We start from the raw sequence: 21,709 nt of genomic DNA, 5'->3' as shown, positions 1-21,709 counted from the left end.
ATGTGCTGTATATTTATACCTGCCTACTTTTTTTCACTCCATGCATCTGATGAAGTGGGTTATATCCCACGAGAGCTTATGCCCAAATAAATGTGTTAGCCTCTAAGGTGCCACAAGGATTCCTTTTTGTTTTTACTGATGCAGACTAACATGGCTACCCCACTGAAACCTAATACTTATGTATCATTTGAGATCTTTCCATTGTGCAAACTGGTATGTGGGTGGATGTGCATACTATGATCCCACCTCCTCCATAGACCCTCTTAGGAGCACAGAACGGAAAGAGTCTCAGTGTTCCCCTGAACTCAAGGATTGTGACTGTCCCTGGCATTTGTCTCACACACACACACACACAAACACACACACACACCTCCTTATACCCTTTCCTTTCTCAGTATGCCCAATCATGTGCGATTGACAATTTAACCCTATATATTCTAGTTTATGGATAATGCTACTTTAACTATTCTTTCTCCTCACATATTTCTTTTTCTTTCTCTTATAGATGGACAAAAGAGGAAAAAATCCTTAAGAAAGAAACTGGACTCATTAGGGAAGGAGAAAAACAGAGATAAAGGTACAGTGAAGATTAAAGACATACATATTTATCTAATAGCTGTACATTTTTATGAGATTTGTATTCTGAAATGTGTATCTTCTGCAATAGGACTGTGTTACCTAAACTGATACATTACCTAGTCATTTATTCTCCAATGGAAAAAAATACTATATTTTATATTGTATTTTTTTTGTCACTGCCATAATCTAGCTGCACTGTGCAACATTAACTTTTTTTACGCAAGCAACCTTTTTACCTAGCAAACGGAAATTATTGTTATTGTTTAAAACATGGCAAACTATCATTGCTACTATACAGTCAGTTTCAAATAAGTTCAGGGTGACACATGTATGGCCAAATTTTTGAGGATACCTCAAACCAGACTCTAAAGTTGCACCCACAGTTTTGTGCTTTTAAATAATTGTGTGTCTAACATTGCAGTCACTGTTTTAGAAGAGGCTCCAGAAAAGTTGGCCTGGAATCAAAAACTATAGTTATGAACGAGAATTAATGGCATTTAGCATTCTGACACCAATGTTGATATACTAATTAACTGCAAGAATGGAGTTTTGAAATGACAGTTTGTAACTAATATAGCTACTGAGCCAGTGTAATTTTTTGACTGTTTGTGTATTTCTAGAAAGGGCACGTTTGTTTCAGTTTGTTTTGTTCGTTTTTTAATGACTCATCAATAAAGCTCCATGTTGATCTGAAACGTTTGTGAATAAATGCTATAATTAAGCTTTATCACATTAAGATTGCTGATAAAGATCAGGAAAAAATGAAATGCCCGTGGTCATGTTTATTTTTAAAGATTTTTGTAATAGTTTTTCCAATTGAGTTAGGTGATTCAATAGCCTAACTAAATTATGAGCATTATTTGCTGAATAAGTTAATACAAATACACTTAATTTTCCTTACCTCACATCAAATTTCCAGCTTTTGGCCTTATTTATTTACCCATATATTTAATTGCCATACTTTTTCAGGAATTTCTTAAAACCAAAATTCAGCTTTAAAATACAATTGAACAGATTATAGTGCAATGCAGACTATTACATGCTACAATAGAGTGAAGTATTAATTTATTTCAGTTTTATTTTTCTTATGACTTCCTCACAGACTTGGAGTTCTTCTATTCATTGAACTATTCAGCACCATATAGAAGCAGTCTGCACACACACTAAATACAGCACCCAGGTAGAGGCAGTTGCGCCAAAAGACTATCATCCAACAAGGTCTTGGTGGTACATGGAAAATGAGGGGTCTCATACTCCACTGAATCATGGATAGTTGATGCTTTATAAACTGTTGCATTCAACAGCATGAACCTAAGACTAGGTTACTTGCCTGCAAACATCCTTAGGCTCTTGAGAGCTAACTACTTGTAATTGGAACTTGGTTTAAAAAAAAATCTGTTGACGATTCATCTGGCAGAATAGAATCCAGCTTACTCTCCTGCAGCTGTGTTGCTCTGGAGTGATAAGAGAAGAAAAACTAGTAAAACCTTACGTTTGTCACTAAGGGAACAGATGTAACATTGAACACACAGAGGCGGCGGGGGGACGGGATCAAATACAGCAGAGAACTGTGTTAAATGTAAACTACTAAAAAATAAAGGGAAAGCAGAATTTTTCTTCTGTGTAGTAAAGTTTCAAAACTGTATTAAGTCAATGTTCAGTTTAAGCTTTTTAAAGAACAACCATAATGTTTTGTTCAGAGTTACGAACATTTCAGAGTTACGAACACCTCCATTCCTGAGGTGTTCATAACTCTGATATTTTACTCCTATATTTTATTTTACTCTGATACTTTACTCCTTTTTGAACAAAGAATAACCATATTTTTAATTATTTCTTTCAGTGTGTGCTACCTTGCACTTAACTGCAGTAAATTTAATTATCCATCATGTTGCTCAGCTTGCTAGTTTTTTCCCCTAGTCTTCTTTAGTCTTGAGTAAACTAATTTAGTTTTTTGAGAAAATTCTATTTGCTATTCATCCCATTTTCAAGATAGTTAATAAGCAGATAGTAAATAACACTGATTCTAGAACTGATTTGTGACATGCTTTACCATAAACTCCTTATGCACAAGGAACTGACCACTTGTTCCTAAACTCTGTCTTCTGTCTCTTAACCAGTTTTGAATGTGTGGTAGGATTTTATTTTCCATCCTAGGATTTTGAGCGTCTCTTGAGAAAATCTTTATTTACAAGCTTTTTTGAGAGTCTAAGGACTTGTCTATGTCTGTATAGTGCATTAGTGTGCACCAGCTGGGATTCAAATTCCACTGTACACTTCTGTGTGGACCCTGCCAGTGCACATTAAAAGTTCTCTAGTGTGTGTTGATATAGGTCACAGTACTATGTCAATGTGCAGTAGGAACTTTTAGTGTAGACCAGCAGTGTGACACATTAGTGCACATTAACACACCATGTAGACAAGCCCTAAATAAATTGCACCTACTTGTTCTCCTTTAGTCGGTGTACTATTCTCTAGTTTAATAACTGATCATAAATATGAATTATCTATTTTGATAATGGTTCAATTACTTCTATAGTACCATCAAAAACTTTTGTTTTCCAGAATTCTACTTCCAGAGCTATTTCAATGCCTTCTTTCTTTCTTTCTTTCTTTCTTTCTTTCTTTCTTTCTTTCTTTCTTTCTTTCTTTCTGTTTATTATGAAAAGATAGCTTCTCACTTTTGTTACATGTAAATGCTTACCCTAGGATAACTCTTTCCCCCATATTTCAGCATGAAAAAGATTATTTAAGCAATATCATTTTGTTTCTTTGCATCACTCCAGCCTTTTAAAATGTTTCTTTATTGTGTAAAAGTTTATTTCATCCAATCACTGACTCTGGCAGGCTCTTACAGTACTGCTTAGATACTTATGAATATTTTTTCTATCTATCTATCTATCTATCTATCTATCTATCTATCTATCTATCTATCTATAAGGTATTTGTTCTTAAGATTTTTTTTTTTTTAGCTGTAGCATGTTACCTGCCAACAATTTCCATTCTGTTAGCATCTCTTAGGCTGGATCTTTGTTTTTTATTGGACGTGTTTTTTTGAATGCATCTTGCTATGTAGGGTTGAATCATTACCATAAGCAAAGGGCAACATATTGTTTCTCTTATTCCTTCTTGTTTTTACTTACTTCCTGGTATTCTGTAATACTTATAATAACTTTAACTACACATTTTTACCTGTTTCTGTGCTGATTCTATGGATTTTAATTTCTTATTTTTTCCCTTTGGGCTGAAGGCTAGGACTATAACAGGGTTTAAAAGAGAACTGGATAAATTAATGGAGGTTAAGTCCTTTAATGGCTATTAGCCAGGATGGGTAAGGAATGGTGTCCCTAGCCTCTATTTGTCAGAGGTTGGAGATGGATGGCAGGAGAGAGATCACTCGCTCATTACCTGTTAAGTTCACTCCCTCTGGGGCACCTGGCATTGGCCACTGTCGGTAGACAGAATACTGGGCTGGATGGACCTTTGGTCTGACCCAGTATAACCATTCTTATGCACTTACGTTTAAAACTTGTCTCTCCTAACACCCCTTTACCCTTCCAAATACTCTTATCTTGAAGTTTAATATCAGAAGCCTATATGTTCCACTCCTGCAAAAAATAACATACAGGGGAACAAACGTGTGGGAAAAATATCCTGTTCTACATGAGCCACAGAGTTCCTATTTTCCCTTCTTCCTTCAGAGGCTGCTGGATTGATGGAGGTGGCAGATAGGTAGGCAATAATGTAGACAAAGGGAGCAAAGGGCCAGGAGACCATAAGGATCCTGGTCCCAGCTCTGGAGTGTGTTCACCTGAACAGAAGGGTTCTGCGCTGCACTGCTCTGCAGCTCCCCCCAGCCTACAAGAACAATAGCCATCCCCATCTCTTGCATGATGTTTATTTAACAGGCCTTTCTACCATTTATTTTATAAAGAGAATGTCTTCCAGTACCGGGCAACTGATTCAAAACAAAAATCCACTCAGCTCTGTGGATGTGGGCATACTCACACAAACGGGTTACGACCACTCACTCATTCATGGTTACTTGTCCCAAGTTCTCCTGCGACTAGTGACCCATCTGGCTTGCCTAAGAGATTGGGCTAGTAGCTTTGTTCTTCAGGGCTGAGAAGGGGTCAAAGTTAGGGCAAGTAAGGAAATAACAAAGGTAGAGCAATGTGTCAAGGTTTCCAGAATACCCATTATGGGCTAGATTATGGCTGGCCTTTATGTCAGTGCAAAGAGCCTTCCCTTCCCTGGAGCATCCCCTGTGCAGAGCCTGCCTCAATTGCAGACCCTGCACTTTGAGGTGCCCAAGGACAGTTACCTCTGTGTTTCACCAGGGATGAACAGTACCTGAAAAGGAGTAGCGAATGGAAGGGAGAAGGTGGGGCCTTGCTCCCTGCCCTCGGGTACTTCTCCCTCTGGGCTAGCCATTAGGGCAGGGCAGGCACACTGTGGGAAGCAGGCTTGGAAAGGATTGTTTTTCCAAGAAGTGCATCCTCTCCTTGATTTCTCCCAGATGGTGCATCCCTGCACTATCCTCAACAAATTGCTATACCCTAGAGGTACAGTCTAGCTTCATCTATCAAAGGGGCATAATAATACACATTGTACAGGGGTATTGTGTGATTTAATCACTGATATTTCAGGATCAGATCTTGTTCTACTCACTTAACAGCAGATTATATCTATCTATCTATCACTTCTGCATGAGTGAAAGTATCAGTAGCCTGATAAATCCCAGTGTTTTCTAAAGTCATCACAGGCAGCAAAAGAATGCTCTTTAGTCAGATTTATATCAATCAGTGTTTTGTCATTTTTGATAGCTACATCTGTCATCATTTAATTAAAAGAGAAAAGGCTCAAAAACTTAAGTACCTTTTTTCTTTGTTTTTACTGTTTGAGTGACTCATCACAGCAGGGTACAACAAATCTTGCTGGATGTGAAAAACTAAGCACCCCACCCAAATATTGTAGTCAGTGTTTTCAGCTTCCACCAGTGTCATCGTCTTTCTCTTCTCCATCTTCTTGTATTTATAGTCACTCTGGCCATCTAAGCATTTTCCAAACATTCTGTTTTGCTGCTGACAGTGAGAGTGCGAGTCTGGGGGAGTAATAAAATGTCAGCGTTGGTCTGAATGGGATGCCTGGCATGCTGACAGCTGAGATCCTGTTCCCTTACAAATTCACTTCTAATTTTGATGACAGGAGAAACAGCCATTCATCTGTCTTTAGACAGTGATATGGGTGTTAGTTTAAGCATCCCTTCTTTGACTGTACACCCTTGCATTCCAGAGATAGATGCCTCTTCAAAAGGATTTCTCCTGCAAGATTTTATCAGTGAGCTGATTCCTCGCTCCCTCTCCCACAGCCTCCTCTTAAAAACAAATAGTGAAGTATTTTCCTTGAACACTAACTAGAACCACATAATAAAATTCAGAAGGTACGTGCATGGTGACATCATTGCGGGAGTTTAAGTCTTTGGAATATGGTATGATCATTTTGTTTTATTTTAAATATTTTATGCTTTCAGAAAACTCTAGAGATGGACCATGAAACTTTTAAACTTGGTTTGTTCAGCAACTGAGAATTATCCAATTTGCCTTTGTTTCTGTGTGGAATGTAAACATTTAGGGCGCAATTCAGCCTCCTGAACCCCAAAGAGGCTGTTTGTGGTGGATTGCTGGTTATTTCTAGAGAAAAAGCACTGCTGTGAATAAATATTTGATTTGTCTTTGCAGCCAGAAACTCTGGAAACCTTCTTCTTCCATGCTTGTTTTCCACCCATTTTCTGTGAATTTAAAAGTATTTTCTTACTGTTTACACTTAAGCTACTTCAGTAATAATTCACTCTAATGTTGTCAGTATGCCTTGGCATATTCTTAGGAGAGAAGAGTTCCATAATAAATACAAAAAGTTTCTTTTTCATTATAGTATTTTTGCTTCAGGCCTTGTCTGTGCCCTACTGCGTTTTATTTTATTACATTTCTAAAACGTGCCTCTTGTGATCTCTAAGCATCTGAGCAATTTTAAAAACCACATTATGTCATGTTTGGACTTATGTCAACTCAGAACTTCAGGGACTCTTCATTTAAAAAAATCAAAATCCTTCCCACAGAAAAAGGCTGACTAAATCAAATCAAATCAAATCAAATCAAGGCCTTATGACCTCAGACCAGCAAGAAAAGTTCCAGTTGCAGATCCCTCACTTGGGTGAAAACCTTGGGTGAAATCTTCACTTCACTCCATTGAAGTCAGTGGGAGTTTTGCCATTGACTTCAGTGAAGCCAGAATTTCACCCTGCTTCCAGTCCTCAGACACTTGAATTTAATTCTTCTTCGAGTGATCGATACATGCCCATTCCACTGTAGGTGTGTGCGCACCTCATGCACAGTTGTCAGAGCTTTTTCCCTGAGCAGTATCCATCGGGCAGCATAAATGCCCTCTGGTCCCTGGCACCACGACACACATGTATAAAGGGCTGTGTTGACCCCAATCTCCCTCAGTTCCTTCCTACCACCAGTGACGGTTGTTGGAGCTCTGATCTTTGTATCTCCACGTCTTCCCTCTTACAATGTATATAGTACCTGTAGAATCAGTTTTTGATCTCGTGTAGTGTGTTTGTACATATTTATATATACGAATAAGTTTAGGATATTAATTTTCTAGAGTGGTTTCCTAGTTGGATACCGGGCTTGGTTCTGGACTAATACCTCATTCTCCTGGCTTCAAAGACTGTCACTCATGTAATAAGTCTATGTCAGTGAGCTGCCCACACCCCAGCTTCCTTACGTGTCTGGCAGAGGTGCATGTGAGTGACATTTGTAGAGAGTTCAAAGCCCAATTGAAAAAGAACAGTGCTGCCAGACTAAAGTACCACCTTAAGGAGTCTGCGCTTTGCCCACTGTTGGAACCTTCCCACTCAGAATGGGAACCGAGCAAGTATGAGTTGGCTAAGAGTGCTCTCCCTCTTCTAACTGTTCCCTTATCTGAATGACTGGCTAGTGAGAGACTAGTCCAGGTCTCAGGAACTCTCCAATATAGCCACTATTCAGTCCACTTTCAACGTGCTGGGGCTCCTAATCAATACAGAGGAATCTATTCTGACACCTGTTCAAAGAACAGAATTCATTTGGGCAGTCATGGACTCTACACAGACCAGGGCTTTCCTGCCGGAGCAGAGGTTCCAAACAATGTGGGTCATAGCTCAAGATGTAAAGGCACACCCTGTCACTGTGGTTTGGAATTGCCTCAAACGTCTAGGGCACATGGAAGCATGCACTTATGTGGTGCAGCATGCCAGGCTACACCTCAGAGAACTACAGGTGGCTCAGCTCGGGGTGCTCACAGGCCCATCGTCACATGGAGATGGTGGTTCAGGCATCTGCTCAGGTCTTGTCCTCCCTGGACTGGTGTCTTCAAAGAACCTGCAAATGTTTGTGAGGGAGTTCTTTTGCCCCACCACAACAGTCACCCACTCTAGTCACAGATGTATTGGATCTAGGTTGGGGAGCTCGCTTAGGTCCGCTTCACACTCAGGGCCTTTGGTCTTCTCAGGATCTAAGTCTCTAAATAAATAGCAGGGAGCTTCAGGCCATTTGTTCAGCTTGTGTGGTGTTCCTTCCACACATCAAGGGATGGAATTTGTTGGTACTCACAGACAGCACAGCAGCCATGTTCTGTGTAAACAAACAAGAGGCTGGAGGTGGGGCTTTAGTTAAAGTTATGCCAAGTGGCAATCCTCCTTTGGAATGCCTACAGTGCCAGGTCGATCAACCTGAGAGTTGCTTACCTTCCAGGAGTTGAACACACTCTGGCAAATCTCCTGAGCAGGTTGTTGCAGGTCACCCCGAGTGGTCTCTTCAACCAAATGTGATCAGATCCATTTTAAAGCTGTGGGGAACTCCCCAGGTAGACCTATTTGCAACAAAAGCAACAAAAAAAAAAGTAATCTTCTTTATTCCTGATCCGGTCATAGTGCAGTTTCACTGACAGACACCTTCCTGCTATCCTGGTCAAAAGGTCTGCTGTATGCTTTCCTGCAGGTTCTGCTCCTGCTCAAAGTCTTGTCCAAGATCAAGCAAGATTCTGCTTATCTTATTCTGATAGCCCCTGCATGAATGTGTCAAGGTTGGTATTCAACTCTGCTAGCACTATTAGTCAGACCTCTGCTGTTGCTCCTCAGAGATGTGGATGTGATCTCCCAGGACCATGGCTGCTTCCTTCATCCTGACCGTTAGGCCCTCCATCTGACAGTGTGGATGCTTCAAGTCTGACAACTTCAGAATGAGTTTGCTCTAGAGTCTCAGGGAGTGCAGGAAGTTTGGCTAAATAGTAGGAAGCCTTCAACTAGGTCTACTTACCTTGCTAAATGGAAGAGCTTCTCCATTTGGCCCATACAAAGAGGCGTCCTCCCAGCTATGGCTCTGATTTACCATATCTTGGACTATCTTTGTTTCTGAAACAACAAGGGTTAGTTCTTAGCTGCCAAATGGATTCTGAGGGAGCTATCTCAGCTTTCCACCCTCCCATGGCTAACCAGTCAGTTTTTTCAAATCCTGTGCCCATCAGATTTCTAAAGGGCTTGCTCAGATCATACCCCCAGGTTCACAGCCTGGTACCACAGTGTTTAAATTTAGTTCTAGCCAGGTTGATGGGTCCCCTCTTTGAGCTGCTAGCAACTTGTTCTCTGTTAGGCATGTCTATTAAGGTGGCTTTCTTTGTTGCTATAACCTCAGCCAGGAAAGTAGGGGAGCTGCAGACTTCAGTATCAGAGCATTCTTATACACTTTTCTGTAGGGACAAGGTTTTCCTTTGACCTCACCCAAAATACCTGTCTAGAGTGGTTTCCAATTTGCATATTAATCAAGCAGTACCAACTTCTTCCCAAAGCCTCATTCAAGTAAAGGGGAAGAAAATCTCCATACTCTAAATGTTAGAAGAACTTTGGCATTTTATCTGGATTGGACTAGGCCTTTCAGGTCTTTGTCTTAGCTCTTTGTTGCAGTTTCAGACAGAATAGAGGGCCACCCACACAGTGGATCTCTTCCTGGGTTTCTTGCTGTATTCATTTATGCTACTGATTGGCTGATATTGCACAAATCTCAGGCAACTTCTGTGGCCATTCTGGCTCATCTACTCCTAGAAAACACTTCTAGGACAGCAAACTGGTCATTTGACTCTCACTGTGCCATCTATCATCAATCTAGAGATGATGCCCAATTTCGGCAGGTGGTCCTACAATCCCTGTTCAAGTAAATTTGAATCCACCTGCAGTTTGAACTGCTTGTAAGTCATCTATAGCGGAATGGACATGTGCCATCAGAGAAGAAAAATAGTTATCTACCTTTCCGTAACTGTTGTTCTTCAAGATGTGTTGCACATGTCCATTCCATGATCTGCCTTCCTTCCCCTCTATATTAGAGTCTTTTCCAGTAGGAAGAAACTGAGAGGGGTCAGGGTCAGCATAGCCATTTATACCTGCATGCAGTGACATAATGCACTAGCGGGCGCTCATGCTTCCCTGATGGGTACTACTTACAGGAAAATTTCCAACTGTGCACGAGGCGCACACATACCTCTAGTGATATGAACATGTGCAATACATATCAAAGAACAATAGTTACAGAAAAGTAGGTAGCCATGTTTTAGTTCAAGCAGTTTAGGACACGTCTATATTGTGCAAAAAGCCAGGGAGTGACTCTACAGCGCTCCAGCCTGCCGTGCAATAAGTGTCTGGGTGGACCCTGCAAATGTGCACTAAAAGTTCCCTAGTTTGCATTAATGTACTGCTGATTCAATCCAGAGTACATGAAATCTCAATACACCAAATCGCAACTCAAACCACAGTATGTCTCAGTACACAAATCACAAATCTCAGCACGTTAGCTAATATCAATTGCTGACTGGCTGGAGTGGTGAGTACTGAGCTGAAGGCTCACCTTTAAGCATATGTTGTTATGAGCCCTGTCTTCCTGGTATTTAAATCTGATAGCTCAAGCATCTCAATAGATCTTAACCATAGGGCTGCTTAGATCAAAACCAGCACTTTTGGAATTGGAGTATTTGTGGCACCTTAGAGACTAACAAATTTATCAGAGCATAAGCTTTCATGGGCTATAGCCCACTTCATCGGATGCATGGAATGGAACATATAGTAAGAAGATATATATATACACATACAGAGAAGGTAGAAGTTGCCAGACAAACTGTAAGAGACTAATTAATTAAGATGAGCTATTTTGAGCAGGAGAAAAAAACTTTTGTAGTGATAATCAAGATGGCCCATTTAGACAGTTGACAAAAAGGTGAGGATACTTAACATAGGGAAATAGATTCAATATGTGTAATGACCCAGCCACTCCCAGTCTCTATTCAAACTCAAGTTAATTGCATCTAGTTTGCATATTAATTCAAGCTCAGCAGTTTCTCCTTGAAGTCTGTTTCTGAAGCTTTTCTGTTGCAAAATTGCCACCCTTAAATCTTTTACTGGGTGGCCAGAGAGGTTGAAGTGTTCTCCTTTCGGTTTTGGAATGTTATGATTCCTGATGTCAGATTTGTGTCCATTTATTCTTTTGCATAGAGACTGTCCAGTTTGGCCAATGTACATGGCAGAGGGACATTGCTGGTACATGGCATATATCACATTGGTAGATGTGCAGGTGAATGAGCCTCTGATAGTGTGGCTAATGTGATTAGGTCCTATGATGGTGTCACTTGAATAAATATGTGGACAGAGTTGGCATCGAGCTTTGTTGCAAGGACAGGTTCCTGGGTTAGTATTTTTGTTGTGTGGTTGCTGGTGAGTCTTTGCTTCAGGTTGGGGGGCTGTCTATAAGTGAGGACTGGCTAGTCTAGACTAGTCTAGCCTTGATGTAACACAGGCATGGATGACTGCAGGGTCTGCATCTGTGAGTAATAGGCACCATCTCTTGGTTAGCAAAGAAAAATATATTCTGATTACTGCTGCTCTAATGAGACCTTGAGCTTGTGAGCCAGTTTGATAATAGGCAGATTAATTTTTTCAAAAGAGGGTGAACTTATTGGTTTTGCCGGTTCTTTAAAGGGATTCCTACTGCCAGCCAGCATCACTTTTCTCTTATCTAGCCTGAACCCAAGCCAGCTGGTTTTCATCCAGGTCCCCACCTCTGCCACACATTGAGAAATCAGATAAGTGGTTAAGATCTTCTGAGAGGAAGGCATACAGTAGACTACTATCAGTTTATTGATGGCACAATAGCCATAGCTCTTGAGAATCTCCCCTAGTAGCTGTACATACATGTTGAACAGGTGGGGTGACACGATCAAACTCAACAACCAACAGTCCTGGAGGAGGAAGAGTGTTGCCCCAGAGTACCTTCTGTGACCAGGAAAGAGTGGAGCCATTTTAAGGTAATTCTTTCCAGCCCAGCCAAGGTCCCAAATTCATATTAGTAGCACTCCATGATCAACAGTGTCGAGGTAGAGCTAGTAGTATCATCTGACCTCCGTAGTCAGTAGATCATTGGGAAAGAGATCAATGCTGTTTCCATATCGCATCTAAATCCCAAGCGTGACTGACTGGGAGCCCAAAATCGGAAGGTGTCATTTGCTGCTGGAGTTGGTCTAACACCAGTTTCTCAATGATCTTCCCCAGAAAAGTGAAGGGACAGCTGAATATAGGAGGCAGTTGGAAGGTGGAGGAGGACACTGTAGATACAGTAGAATGACACAGTGTAAGGGTCACTGTGGGAGCAGAGAGAACAATTTGGAGGCAGGGAACCCGGGCAGCATGGACGCAAAGTCAGGAGGACAGAGTACTGAGAGGAAGGAGAATGTGGGGGACAGGAGTCTGATGGGGCAGGAAAGGGGTTGGGGAAATGAAGAGGAGACAGGAGAGAGATAGAGATAGAAACCGGGAAAAGAATGAATAACAGCTCCACGCCATAGGTGTTATGATGGGCTAAATGAAGTCCTCCATTAAACAGCAGAAGGGAGGTCCATGTTAGTGTGTGTGCATTTTAAAGTTGAACTTTCAACCTGAAATAATTGCCTCCAAATTGGGGTCCCTAAATGAGAAAAAATCAGAAGACAACCCAAAACAATACCATGTGTTTATTTTTAAAATCTTATTATTATTCATTTAGGGGTGAAGGATGGACTGACTCATGGTTCTTTGATCTCTTAGAATTAGTAACATTACATACTGCTTGATTAACACTTAAATATTCTGTTGTGATATTTTTACTTGTTCTAAATTAAAAGCAAGTTGTTTTGAGATGTCATTCAGTGTACTGGTCTCCTCCAAACTCACTTGATATGAGTGAATCAGCTTCCCAATTTTGGTTTAGTCTGGCCACGAAATTGGTTTGTGTCCTAGCATGCTTTACTTCTAAAGTGTAGTGATGATGACTCTAACCAGAGCAAAATAGAGTCTCTTGTCTCCTTAGGTCTGATAATACAATAATGCTTCAATTCAAGATTCAGGGAGTACACTTTTTTTTTCCAATGCCTTGTTATAATCTCAGTGAAAATGCTAAGACTTACAAAGGTGTTCTACAAAATACAGCTGGGCATTCGATCCCAACAGGAAGTCTGGTAGAGGAAGGGTATTTCTAAAAAGTGTGACAGAAAATGCATTTATAGGAATTTCTGCTTGTCCTTTGTTTCTGAAGCTGGAATTGCTTCCTCTGCATCCCTGTTTGTGTTGTCTGTGTGCCAAATTCAGCTCCTATATGGGTTCAAAGCCAATGACTTTAGTGTTTAGAGTTGCATCCACTTTCACCAGGGATGAATTGGTCTCAAAGACTTAATAAACATTTTACTTTCTGTTTAGATGCACAGTTTTACATAACTTAAGAAACCAGACTGAACCAATAGCTCTAATAGACAAATGAACTGACTCCATTAATCTCAAATGGCTCTTAGCTCTAATGCTTAATAATGACACTTTAAAAGACAATGTTATTAACCAATTCACTGCTGATCATTTTAGCCAAAACATCTTAGGCGCTTTTGAAAATTTCATGCTAAGGCCTGGTCTATGCCATTTTTCTACCAGTATGACTATGTTTGTTAGGGGGGTGATATTTTCCCCTCACACACTGTTAAACCCCACAGTGCAGAGGCAGTTATGTTGGTATAAAGATGCCTTATACTAGTATCGCTTATTCCTCTTTCCATATAGAAATGGCGATAGCAACATAAAGTACCATTACACTAGTATAACTGCGTCCACATCATGGGGGTCAAACTACTTTATCTATACCGACATAGTAAAGCGTATAGACTAGGCTGAAATGATTTTTCCAAGGTCACCTAGGGAGTACATGACAGAGCTGGGAACAGAATCCAGTTTCCTAGCAAGCCTATTATAGTGCCTTAACCATAGACTATGCTTCCTCTACACTGTGCAGCTAGTACATAGTTATCTGGGAGTTATTACTGAGAGGGAGCAGTTACCTTAATGAGATTGTTATATAGTTGAAAGTTGTCAAAGACATCAAGAGTCTTGGGATGATTGCTATTTTTACAAGTTTGGTATAAAGTGAAACAAATTTAACAAATAAATAATTCTGTTCTTGTTGCAGAATTCGTACCCCAGGCTTTTGGAATGCCCTTGTCCCAAGTGATTGCTAATGACCGGGCCTACAAACTTAAGCAGGATTCTCAGAGAGAAGAGCAGAAAGATGTGTCAGACTTTGTAGCCTCTCTCTTACCATTTGGAACTAAAAGACAGAACAAAGAACTCTCAAGCAGTAACTCATCTCTTAGCTCGACCTCGGAAACACCAAATGAATCCACTTCCCCTAACACACCAGAGCCAGCACCACGTGCCAGAAGAAGGGTAAGTTTACCTGTAACAGCTTAATGCACACTGGGGAACCTGCTGGGGCCTCAAGCTCTGGTCAGCACCAAAAATTAAACTTGTGCATGATGGTTTCTGACCACATTTAAATAAAGCTGGTTGTGGTTCGAGCCAGCCCTTGTTAATGGTGGAAGTTGTAATCTTAATAGTCAGCCTGCTTTCCCAACTGGGAACAAGATACAAGAGAACAAGATGGACACTGCATGATTATTACAACACCATAAGGGATACGAGACTTTCGGTTTTCCTCCACTTTGGTTCAGATTGGCCTGTCCAGTTCTGCAGGCCCTGACCATGTGTATTTTTTTCAACTGGTGATGGTAGATGGACTACACATATGTGACTGATGTTCATAGGTTTTCATATTCTAATTTAGAGTCCAAAAAAACAGAAATTAATTTAATTATTAGCATCCACTAGTAAAAATCATTATGGCCTGATTTAGATGTCACATACCTCAGAGTAAATCAAATTCACTATAAAAGTTAGTGAAAATAACAGTAGGATGAACCATGTGTGAGATCCAGATCACGCCCTTGGTGGCAAATCATGCCCCTGCCTCTTAGCTCGTGGAGGGCTCCCTTGGCAGCAGAACAAGTGTGGCTCTGTGGCATGAGGTGGGGGCAGGAGTCTACAGGCAGCACAGGTGTCTGCAATCACCATGCTGTGCAGAAGATGATATCTGCAAAGGAAGATTCCTCTCTCCACTGCTCACATCTGTAACACCCAGCCCAGCTCCTCAGGCCATGTGCTAGTCAGAGAATTTGAGCACTGGGACCTGACCCAACTAGTGCTGATGTCAGTGGGACTCAGATCTAGTCGTTAGTGCCTAAATTGAAATAGAATGTTGCTCCTGCATATGATATGGATATCTGATAAGCCTCTTGTTTGCCGGGTGTCATCCCTTGGGTTTCATAACTTGATGCCGTGCTCTGAACTGATGCAACACTGCAGTAAAGTAGATAATGTCACAGTTTGAGCTCTTTACAAAAAAAATCAGATGGTACTGGAACAAGCTGTCGTGAATGCTACTCACGTTGCCTTTTTATGTGGAAAAATGGAGAGAAAAATTAAACCTTGACAACTAATCTAAGTGTTGGGGATACCAGAGGAGCTAAGGAAAAAAGAAATGTTCCTGAGGAATCCTCAGCGACATTCACTCTTCTCCACCTCCCCTGCATCAAAGCTTTTATGGGGAAGTACTGTGGGGGACTCTGTAAAGTATAGCGTTAACAAAATAAAAATTGATTTTATGCAGTATTTGATACAGTGTATCCCAGAGTACCACAAGCAATAAGTTAGATTCCAGTAGCACAAAACAATTACAGTAAATGGTACAGTAATTCAGTAGTATGTTATATGTAGCCATAGGTATAGGAATCTGTTTTAGTGAGAGAGAGAATTATTGACCAGGAGATGGGAGCCATCCCCTATTATTTTTCAAAAAGTGCTGTGAGATATTTAATTTCCACTTGGACAGCCATCAGGGATGAGCAGAAGAAATCTAGGTTTAATCTTTCATCTAAAAGATGTGCCCCAATCCCCCCAGTGCTAAGTTCCTAGCAGTCTGTGTTTTTTGACACCTTGTTGGTATGAACAAGAGAGATGGAAGTCAGTACTTCCACTTGCAGGGTATTGTGGCTGAAGTTTCAGTACACAGTCATGGTGATATAATATCATATGGTTCACCTCAGAGATAAATAAAAGTGTAGCCAAAGGCAAGCAGTTGAGGTAGAAGCAGACATAATTTTCTATTTAGAATGTGTTTGAATTATTAACTATAACAACCTCACATTTCTCTTCTGTCTTTAACTTCTACACTTTATTAGGCCATTCCCCAGCCATTCTTGGAGTGTTTCTTACAGGATATTCGACAGTGCATTTTCTAACCTACTTTTAAATGTTGCAACTGATGGGGCTACCACCTCTTCCTGTGGGAGACTATTCCACATTCTGGCCTTCCACTATCGGATAGTTTTTCCTAATATTCAGTCTAGATATCCCCTCTCTGTTTTATCTCATTACCTCTACCATAAATAATTCCTTTCCCTCTTTGGTGTTAACAGTCTACAGATATCTGCAGTTGGCTATTGTGTCCTCTCTCAGTCACTGCTTAGTGAAAATGAAAAAGATACTATCAAGAAACCTATGAAGTATTTGGGGAGGTTTTTTTTTGTGAAGTTCCTAAGATTGTATTCTTGTTTACCATATTTCAGATTGTGTTCTAAAGACACTGCCTTATGTTGTCTCTTCTTTATTCAATCTCCTTTAAAATGGGATAGATTGATTTATATATTGGATTTTAGCCAAGTCCTGAATAAGTTTCCAAATATCTATCTATGTTGCAGACGTATTTTAAATTTTGTTAAGTGCTTTTGCTTTCTTGAGATTTGGCAGTAGCTTACCACTCCCTTTCTCTGGTCATCCCTAGAGACACATATTGTATATTACTTCTGGCTGGAGATTCCTTGGGCCTTCAGATAAGTATGGTAGTTTTCATACTGCACCCCAACTTCCGATTTTGAAATACATGATCCGATGCAAAAGGAAACTTGCACTTCAGGTGTTCTTGTCCTATTACTCCCATACTCTTTCTCCTAAAAGATATTTTAGCAGCATCACAGATGAAAAGAGAAAGCATTGGAAACTGTCCCATTCCATAATACCGACTCTGGGTACTCTGCCTCTTACATTTTACCTCCTGGACAGTGCATACTGGGAGTCCCAAAGTTTCTTTTCCTATTAAGTATATCAAAGAAAATGGTCAAATGTGTATTGAAGGTAAAAGCAGCAGTGCAAACCTGTCAACACCACCTGCTATTGTGCTTTAACCTTGACCTGGAGGGACTATCGCAAGGAATGAGAGGGTGATTAATTTTATGTAGTCAATCCTTGGTCTCTCAGCTCAGGCTCCTAACAAGGGCACCAATTAGTGACTGTTGTGGTGGCGATGGGTCGTGGACTTTGTGATGGAATCCTACAGATGTCTGTGGACCAAAAGGGCTATTGTCATTAGATGGTGCAACTCCATTGCCTTCAATAGATTTTCACCTGCTTATGCCAGGGATGATTCTGGCCCTATGTTAATACGTTATCTATGCCAAAATGCACTGAAATAATGTGAGCACAGTCCCATCTCTTTTATTAACCAAGCTGTGTAAGGGGAATAAACTTTCTCCTGAGATGGCAGTATTTCTGGAACTGCAGTAGTGACTGTGGGTGGGGTTTTTCAATAGCTCTCAGCATTAACTGAAATCTGCTCCCATTGCAGTCCAGGGGAATTCCATTATGCCCTTCAATAGGATCAGAGTTAAGCCAAATCTGAATGTTTTGAAAATCTCATCCTACATCACTGGTGTTTTAAAAGAAGTTCTCCACTGTAAGCCCAGTTTTGAAACCCCCTGTGTCCAAAATCCTCAAAAAAACGTAATTTCCACGTGAAGTTTTACATTTGTGGTATGTAGCCAATGTATCTTTTTTTTTTTTTTTTTGCTTTGGGAGGAATTGAGGGGGGTCAGGCAAAGCATTTTTCAGAGAATGAAACTGAAATTGAGGTGAAGCTGACTTTGTGAAAGGTCTTGTAATTATTTTTGTAAAACTGAATCTCAAAAAAGAATGGGTCTAGCAACTTTGAGGTTGTTTTATTCATAAGTCTTCCATGAGATCCAGGAAACAAGACTATTTTTGATAAGGTCATATGGTTATTTTAGATGTTATTAATGAAAGATTTTAATTTTCAGTCAGTTCCCAGTGGACTTTATAAGTTTGTCCAAGGGCTAGAAATATTTATAAAGTTCAGTCATGGGCTGACAGAGAATTGTACCAGCAAAATTAGTAACTTCTGTCATATGAACTTCTCAGGTTCTATGTGCTTACATATTCCACCAACACAGGTTGTGGAATTTGTATACTCTGTCAGCAGAACATCTTGCATTTAAAGAGGTTACCAAGGTTTCCAGCAGAGTATTGGATTTGAATTCTACAGTGGCTTATGTTCCCTTGAACAACATGTACTGAATTCTTTCACACCACATCTTTAGTTATAATAAATATTTTCTCTGTAATAGAAGGAAATATAACAATTTACAGTAGATGTTTTTATATCAAGGTTTTTTAAATAATCTGTAAATAAAAAAGGAAATTACTATGCCAACCTTCATTAAGAAACAGTTTAGCTTGCCAATAAATGTCAATAGAATTAAAACACTTACTAAAAAAAATCTTTTTAATATAATTGTGATCTACAAGCTTAACTGTATCCACAAAAGATTTTTGCCTAGGAATTTAAACAGGATGAGTCGATGGAATGTAATAATGTTATAGGAACACTAGTGAGGCAAGGTGGGTGAGGTAATATCTTTTGTTGAACCAACATTGAGTAAAGGATATTACCTCACCCACCTGTCTCTCTAATGTCCCGGGACCAACGTGGCTACAGCAACACTGCATAGGGATATTAATCTTTTTTGTGTTTGGGAATAGCTGGCCTTCATTTTTAGGTGTCAAATTTTGGAAGTGTTTTACCTCTTATGCCTTTTTCACTGCATGGGAGGCTGTGCCTTCCTTTAGTTCAAAAATGTATGTATTTAAAGATTTTATTACAATGTTAAATGTTTTAAAAATATTTAGAGCAGAAAAGGCAGATTGTCGAAAAAGAGCTCCATGTAGAGCCTATCCCTGGTCCTTCACAACTCAAAAGTAAAAATACATTGCAGGATTATGCAGTTATCTGAGGTACTGTAGATGTGTCTATGTATATAAAGTGTGTGTGTGTATAATATACTTTGCATTCCTTTTCACTGGGGTTATTACACAAGATGTGGGCCCAATAAAAAAGTGTGAATATACCCATACATGCATATGTATGTTTATATAGATAATGTACACACACGGCCCGATTTACAACTGTCCTGCACTTTATGCAATTACACTTGTAAAAATAAGCACAAAGTAGGTGTAAAACATTTGGTACTGTTTTATACCCTCTTTGCACTAGTATAGGTGATTACACAAAGTGCAGAATAACAGTGAATTGGGCTTCTTTTATATAGTGGGCCTGATTCTCCACTCCAGAACACTGATTTTATACTGGTATAACTCCATTGGAGTAGAACAGTGTCAAGAAGGGGAGAATCAGGGGCACTTTGTATGTATGTTGTTTAATATATAAGATCAGTGGTCAAAAGACCTCATTAGATACGCTCTTAAGGGAAGGGAGCTGCTTAGTTGATTCCATCCTTACTGATTGTGCACGTATGTGTACTTTACAGGGCGCAATGTCTGTGGACTCTATTACAGATCTTGATGACAATCAATCCCGACTGCTAGAAGCTCTACAACTCTCTTTGCCAGCTGAAGCTCAAAGCAAGAAAGAAAAGGCAAGGGATAAGAAACTAAGTCTGAACCCTATTTATAGACAGGTTCCCCGGCTTGTAGATAGCTGCTGCCAGCATTTAGAAAAACATGGTAAGTGTATTTCATTTTGCTTTAGGTAGAAAGATACATTTTTATGAGGGTTCATGTATGTAGAACTAAACATTATATACTCAGATAAGCATACATATACATGTTCTTATAATGTTTAGTGTGATATACATTTTTAACCCATTTATAGTATATTTTAAACCACTTCATGGTAATAACATTATTTACCTAGGCATTTGACCAACTATTATTATGACCTCAATTTCTTATCACTCCACAACAATCTGCTTGTAAAGTGAGACCTGTTGACAAGTTGTTTGATTACTAATGTTAACTAGCTTGCAAGTGAATATCTCATGAATATTCATACAGCAGCAAAATATTATTAATTATTTGTATTCTGGTAGCACATAAAGGCCCCCCACCCATTGTGCTTACAGTCTAAGTGACCAGACTGACTAACAACTAACAAGCAACCTGCCAAAAGTACAAATACAACTTCTTTTAATTTTCTCCTTTGATAAAAACCTCCCCCGCAGCCAGTCTCTGCTGTGTCTACCTGTCAGCTCAAGTTCTTCACAGCTCTTGCTCAACCTAAATGTCCTCTTTCTCCCGCCACCGCAGGAAAACACTCAGCCTTGTTTTCAGAGACACATACAAAACCGGGGGGGGGAATCCTAAAACCCCAGACTGCCAGAAGTGTCCTAAGGCCTATCCCCTGTGCCCCCACCCAGTGTCCCAGCTCTGTTAATTATGGACACTTCTCCTGCCTCTCTCCTTCCTGTGATATCACTCCTAGATGTGCTGCCCCTTAAAGCAAAATTGCCACCACAACATCCACCTGTCTGCCTGCCTGTTGATGTAGCATTGAAAAGATGGCACAAAAAGTAGCACTGAACTGCAGTTCGGCAGGTCAAGTAATCCAAAAGTTTTATTAAATTGAAAAACTCCTTGTCCCAAGGCACCTTAAGTCTCCTGAGCTGGGTAAACACGTGTTTAGAGAAATGCTTTTATTCTCTACTGTGGTACTAATGCACAAAGCTCAGATTGCTTTTGTTTCAATGCAGTTTCTGACTGAGTTTTTAAACAGTGAAACAGTCTGCTAATATGCTATGCTTTCAGGTCTCCAGACAGTTGGAATATTCAGAGTTGGAAGCTCAAAAAAGAGAGTCAGACAGGTGAGCAGACATTTAGTTACATGAACTTGACTGTTTTTGACTGTTCACCAATAGAATTTCTAGTAATGTGATTATTTCCCCCGCCTCACGGTAGATGAAAGTAGAGCTTTTTGTGGAAGTGACTTTATGGTATTTGGGTATTATCTATGGTAGCTCTGAGTAGGCTGTTTCCAGTCCCCTTCCGCTCAGGAAGGAGCAAAACAGTTCAAAGAAAACAAGAATTCTAACCTAAATCTTGAACTACAGCTGATTTTTCCAAGTTCAAAAATGGTCAAATAAGAATTGCTCCCTCTGCCCAATTTTAACTGCCCACCTTCACCTTTGGTGAAATCCGTATCAGGGTCTCAGCAGGTTAGCAATCTCAGTATAGTCTGGATCATCTCACAACTGAAGAAGCAGTGTAGAGCATGAGATTTGAGTAGAGTTCAGTGACAAGGTTTAGGTTTGAAAGAAAAGTTGACAAATACCTGGATTGAATGGAGGAGGTGTACTCTTGGCTGCCAATTCTATCTAACATTCCAGAAAGAGTTGATGATCACAAATTAAACCCAAATTACAAATCTCTTACACAGAAGTTGCGGGATGTTAAATTATATAGGGAGAAATCAACCTCTTCAACCCCCAAATTCCGTCTCGTAAGCGTCACCTCTCTTACCCCTATTAATTTCAAATAGTTTTCTCC

The 21,709-nt window shown here is 40.0% G+C and overlaps 1 protein-coding gene across 3 annotated transcripts in view; it reads left to right on the top strand.

Annotated features, from left to right (window-relative positions):
• ARHGAP6 (Rho GTPase activating protein 6) overlaps positions 1 to 21,709 on the top strand; it is a 499,309-nt gene that overhangs the window by 427,558 nt on the left and 50,042 nt on the right. For all 3 annotated transcript variants that reach the window (XM_048860647.2, XM_048860656.2, XM_048860663.2), the window contains exons 3-6: positions 506 to 577; positions 14,148 to 14,404; positions 19,696 to 19,891; positions 20,972 to 21,027. In XM_048860647.2, coding sequence (XP_048716604.2) covers positions 506 to 577; positions 14,148 to 14,404; positions 19,696 to 19,891; positions 20,972 to 21,027 — 581 coding nt within the window. The remainder of the gene's footprint in view (positions 1 to 505; positions 578 to 14,147; positions 14,405 to 19,695; positions 19,892 to 20,971; positions 21,028 to 21,709) is intronic.

This window comes from Caretta caretta, chromosome 1 (genome assembly GCF_965140235.1).
Source record: "Caretta caretta isolate rCarCar2 chromosome 1, rCarCar1.hap1, whole genome shotgun sequence".
NCBI lineage: Eukaryota > Metazoa > Chordata > Testudines > Cheloniidae > Caretta > Caretta caretta.
The sequence above is the reverse complement of the archived record's forward strand: the minus strand, read 5'-3'. Positions and strand labels throughout refer to the sequence as shown.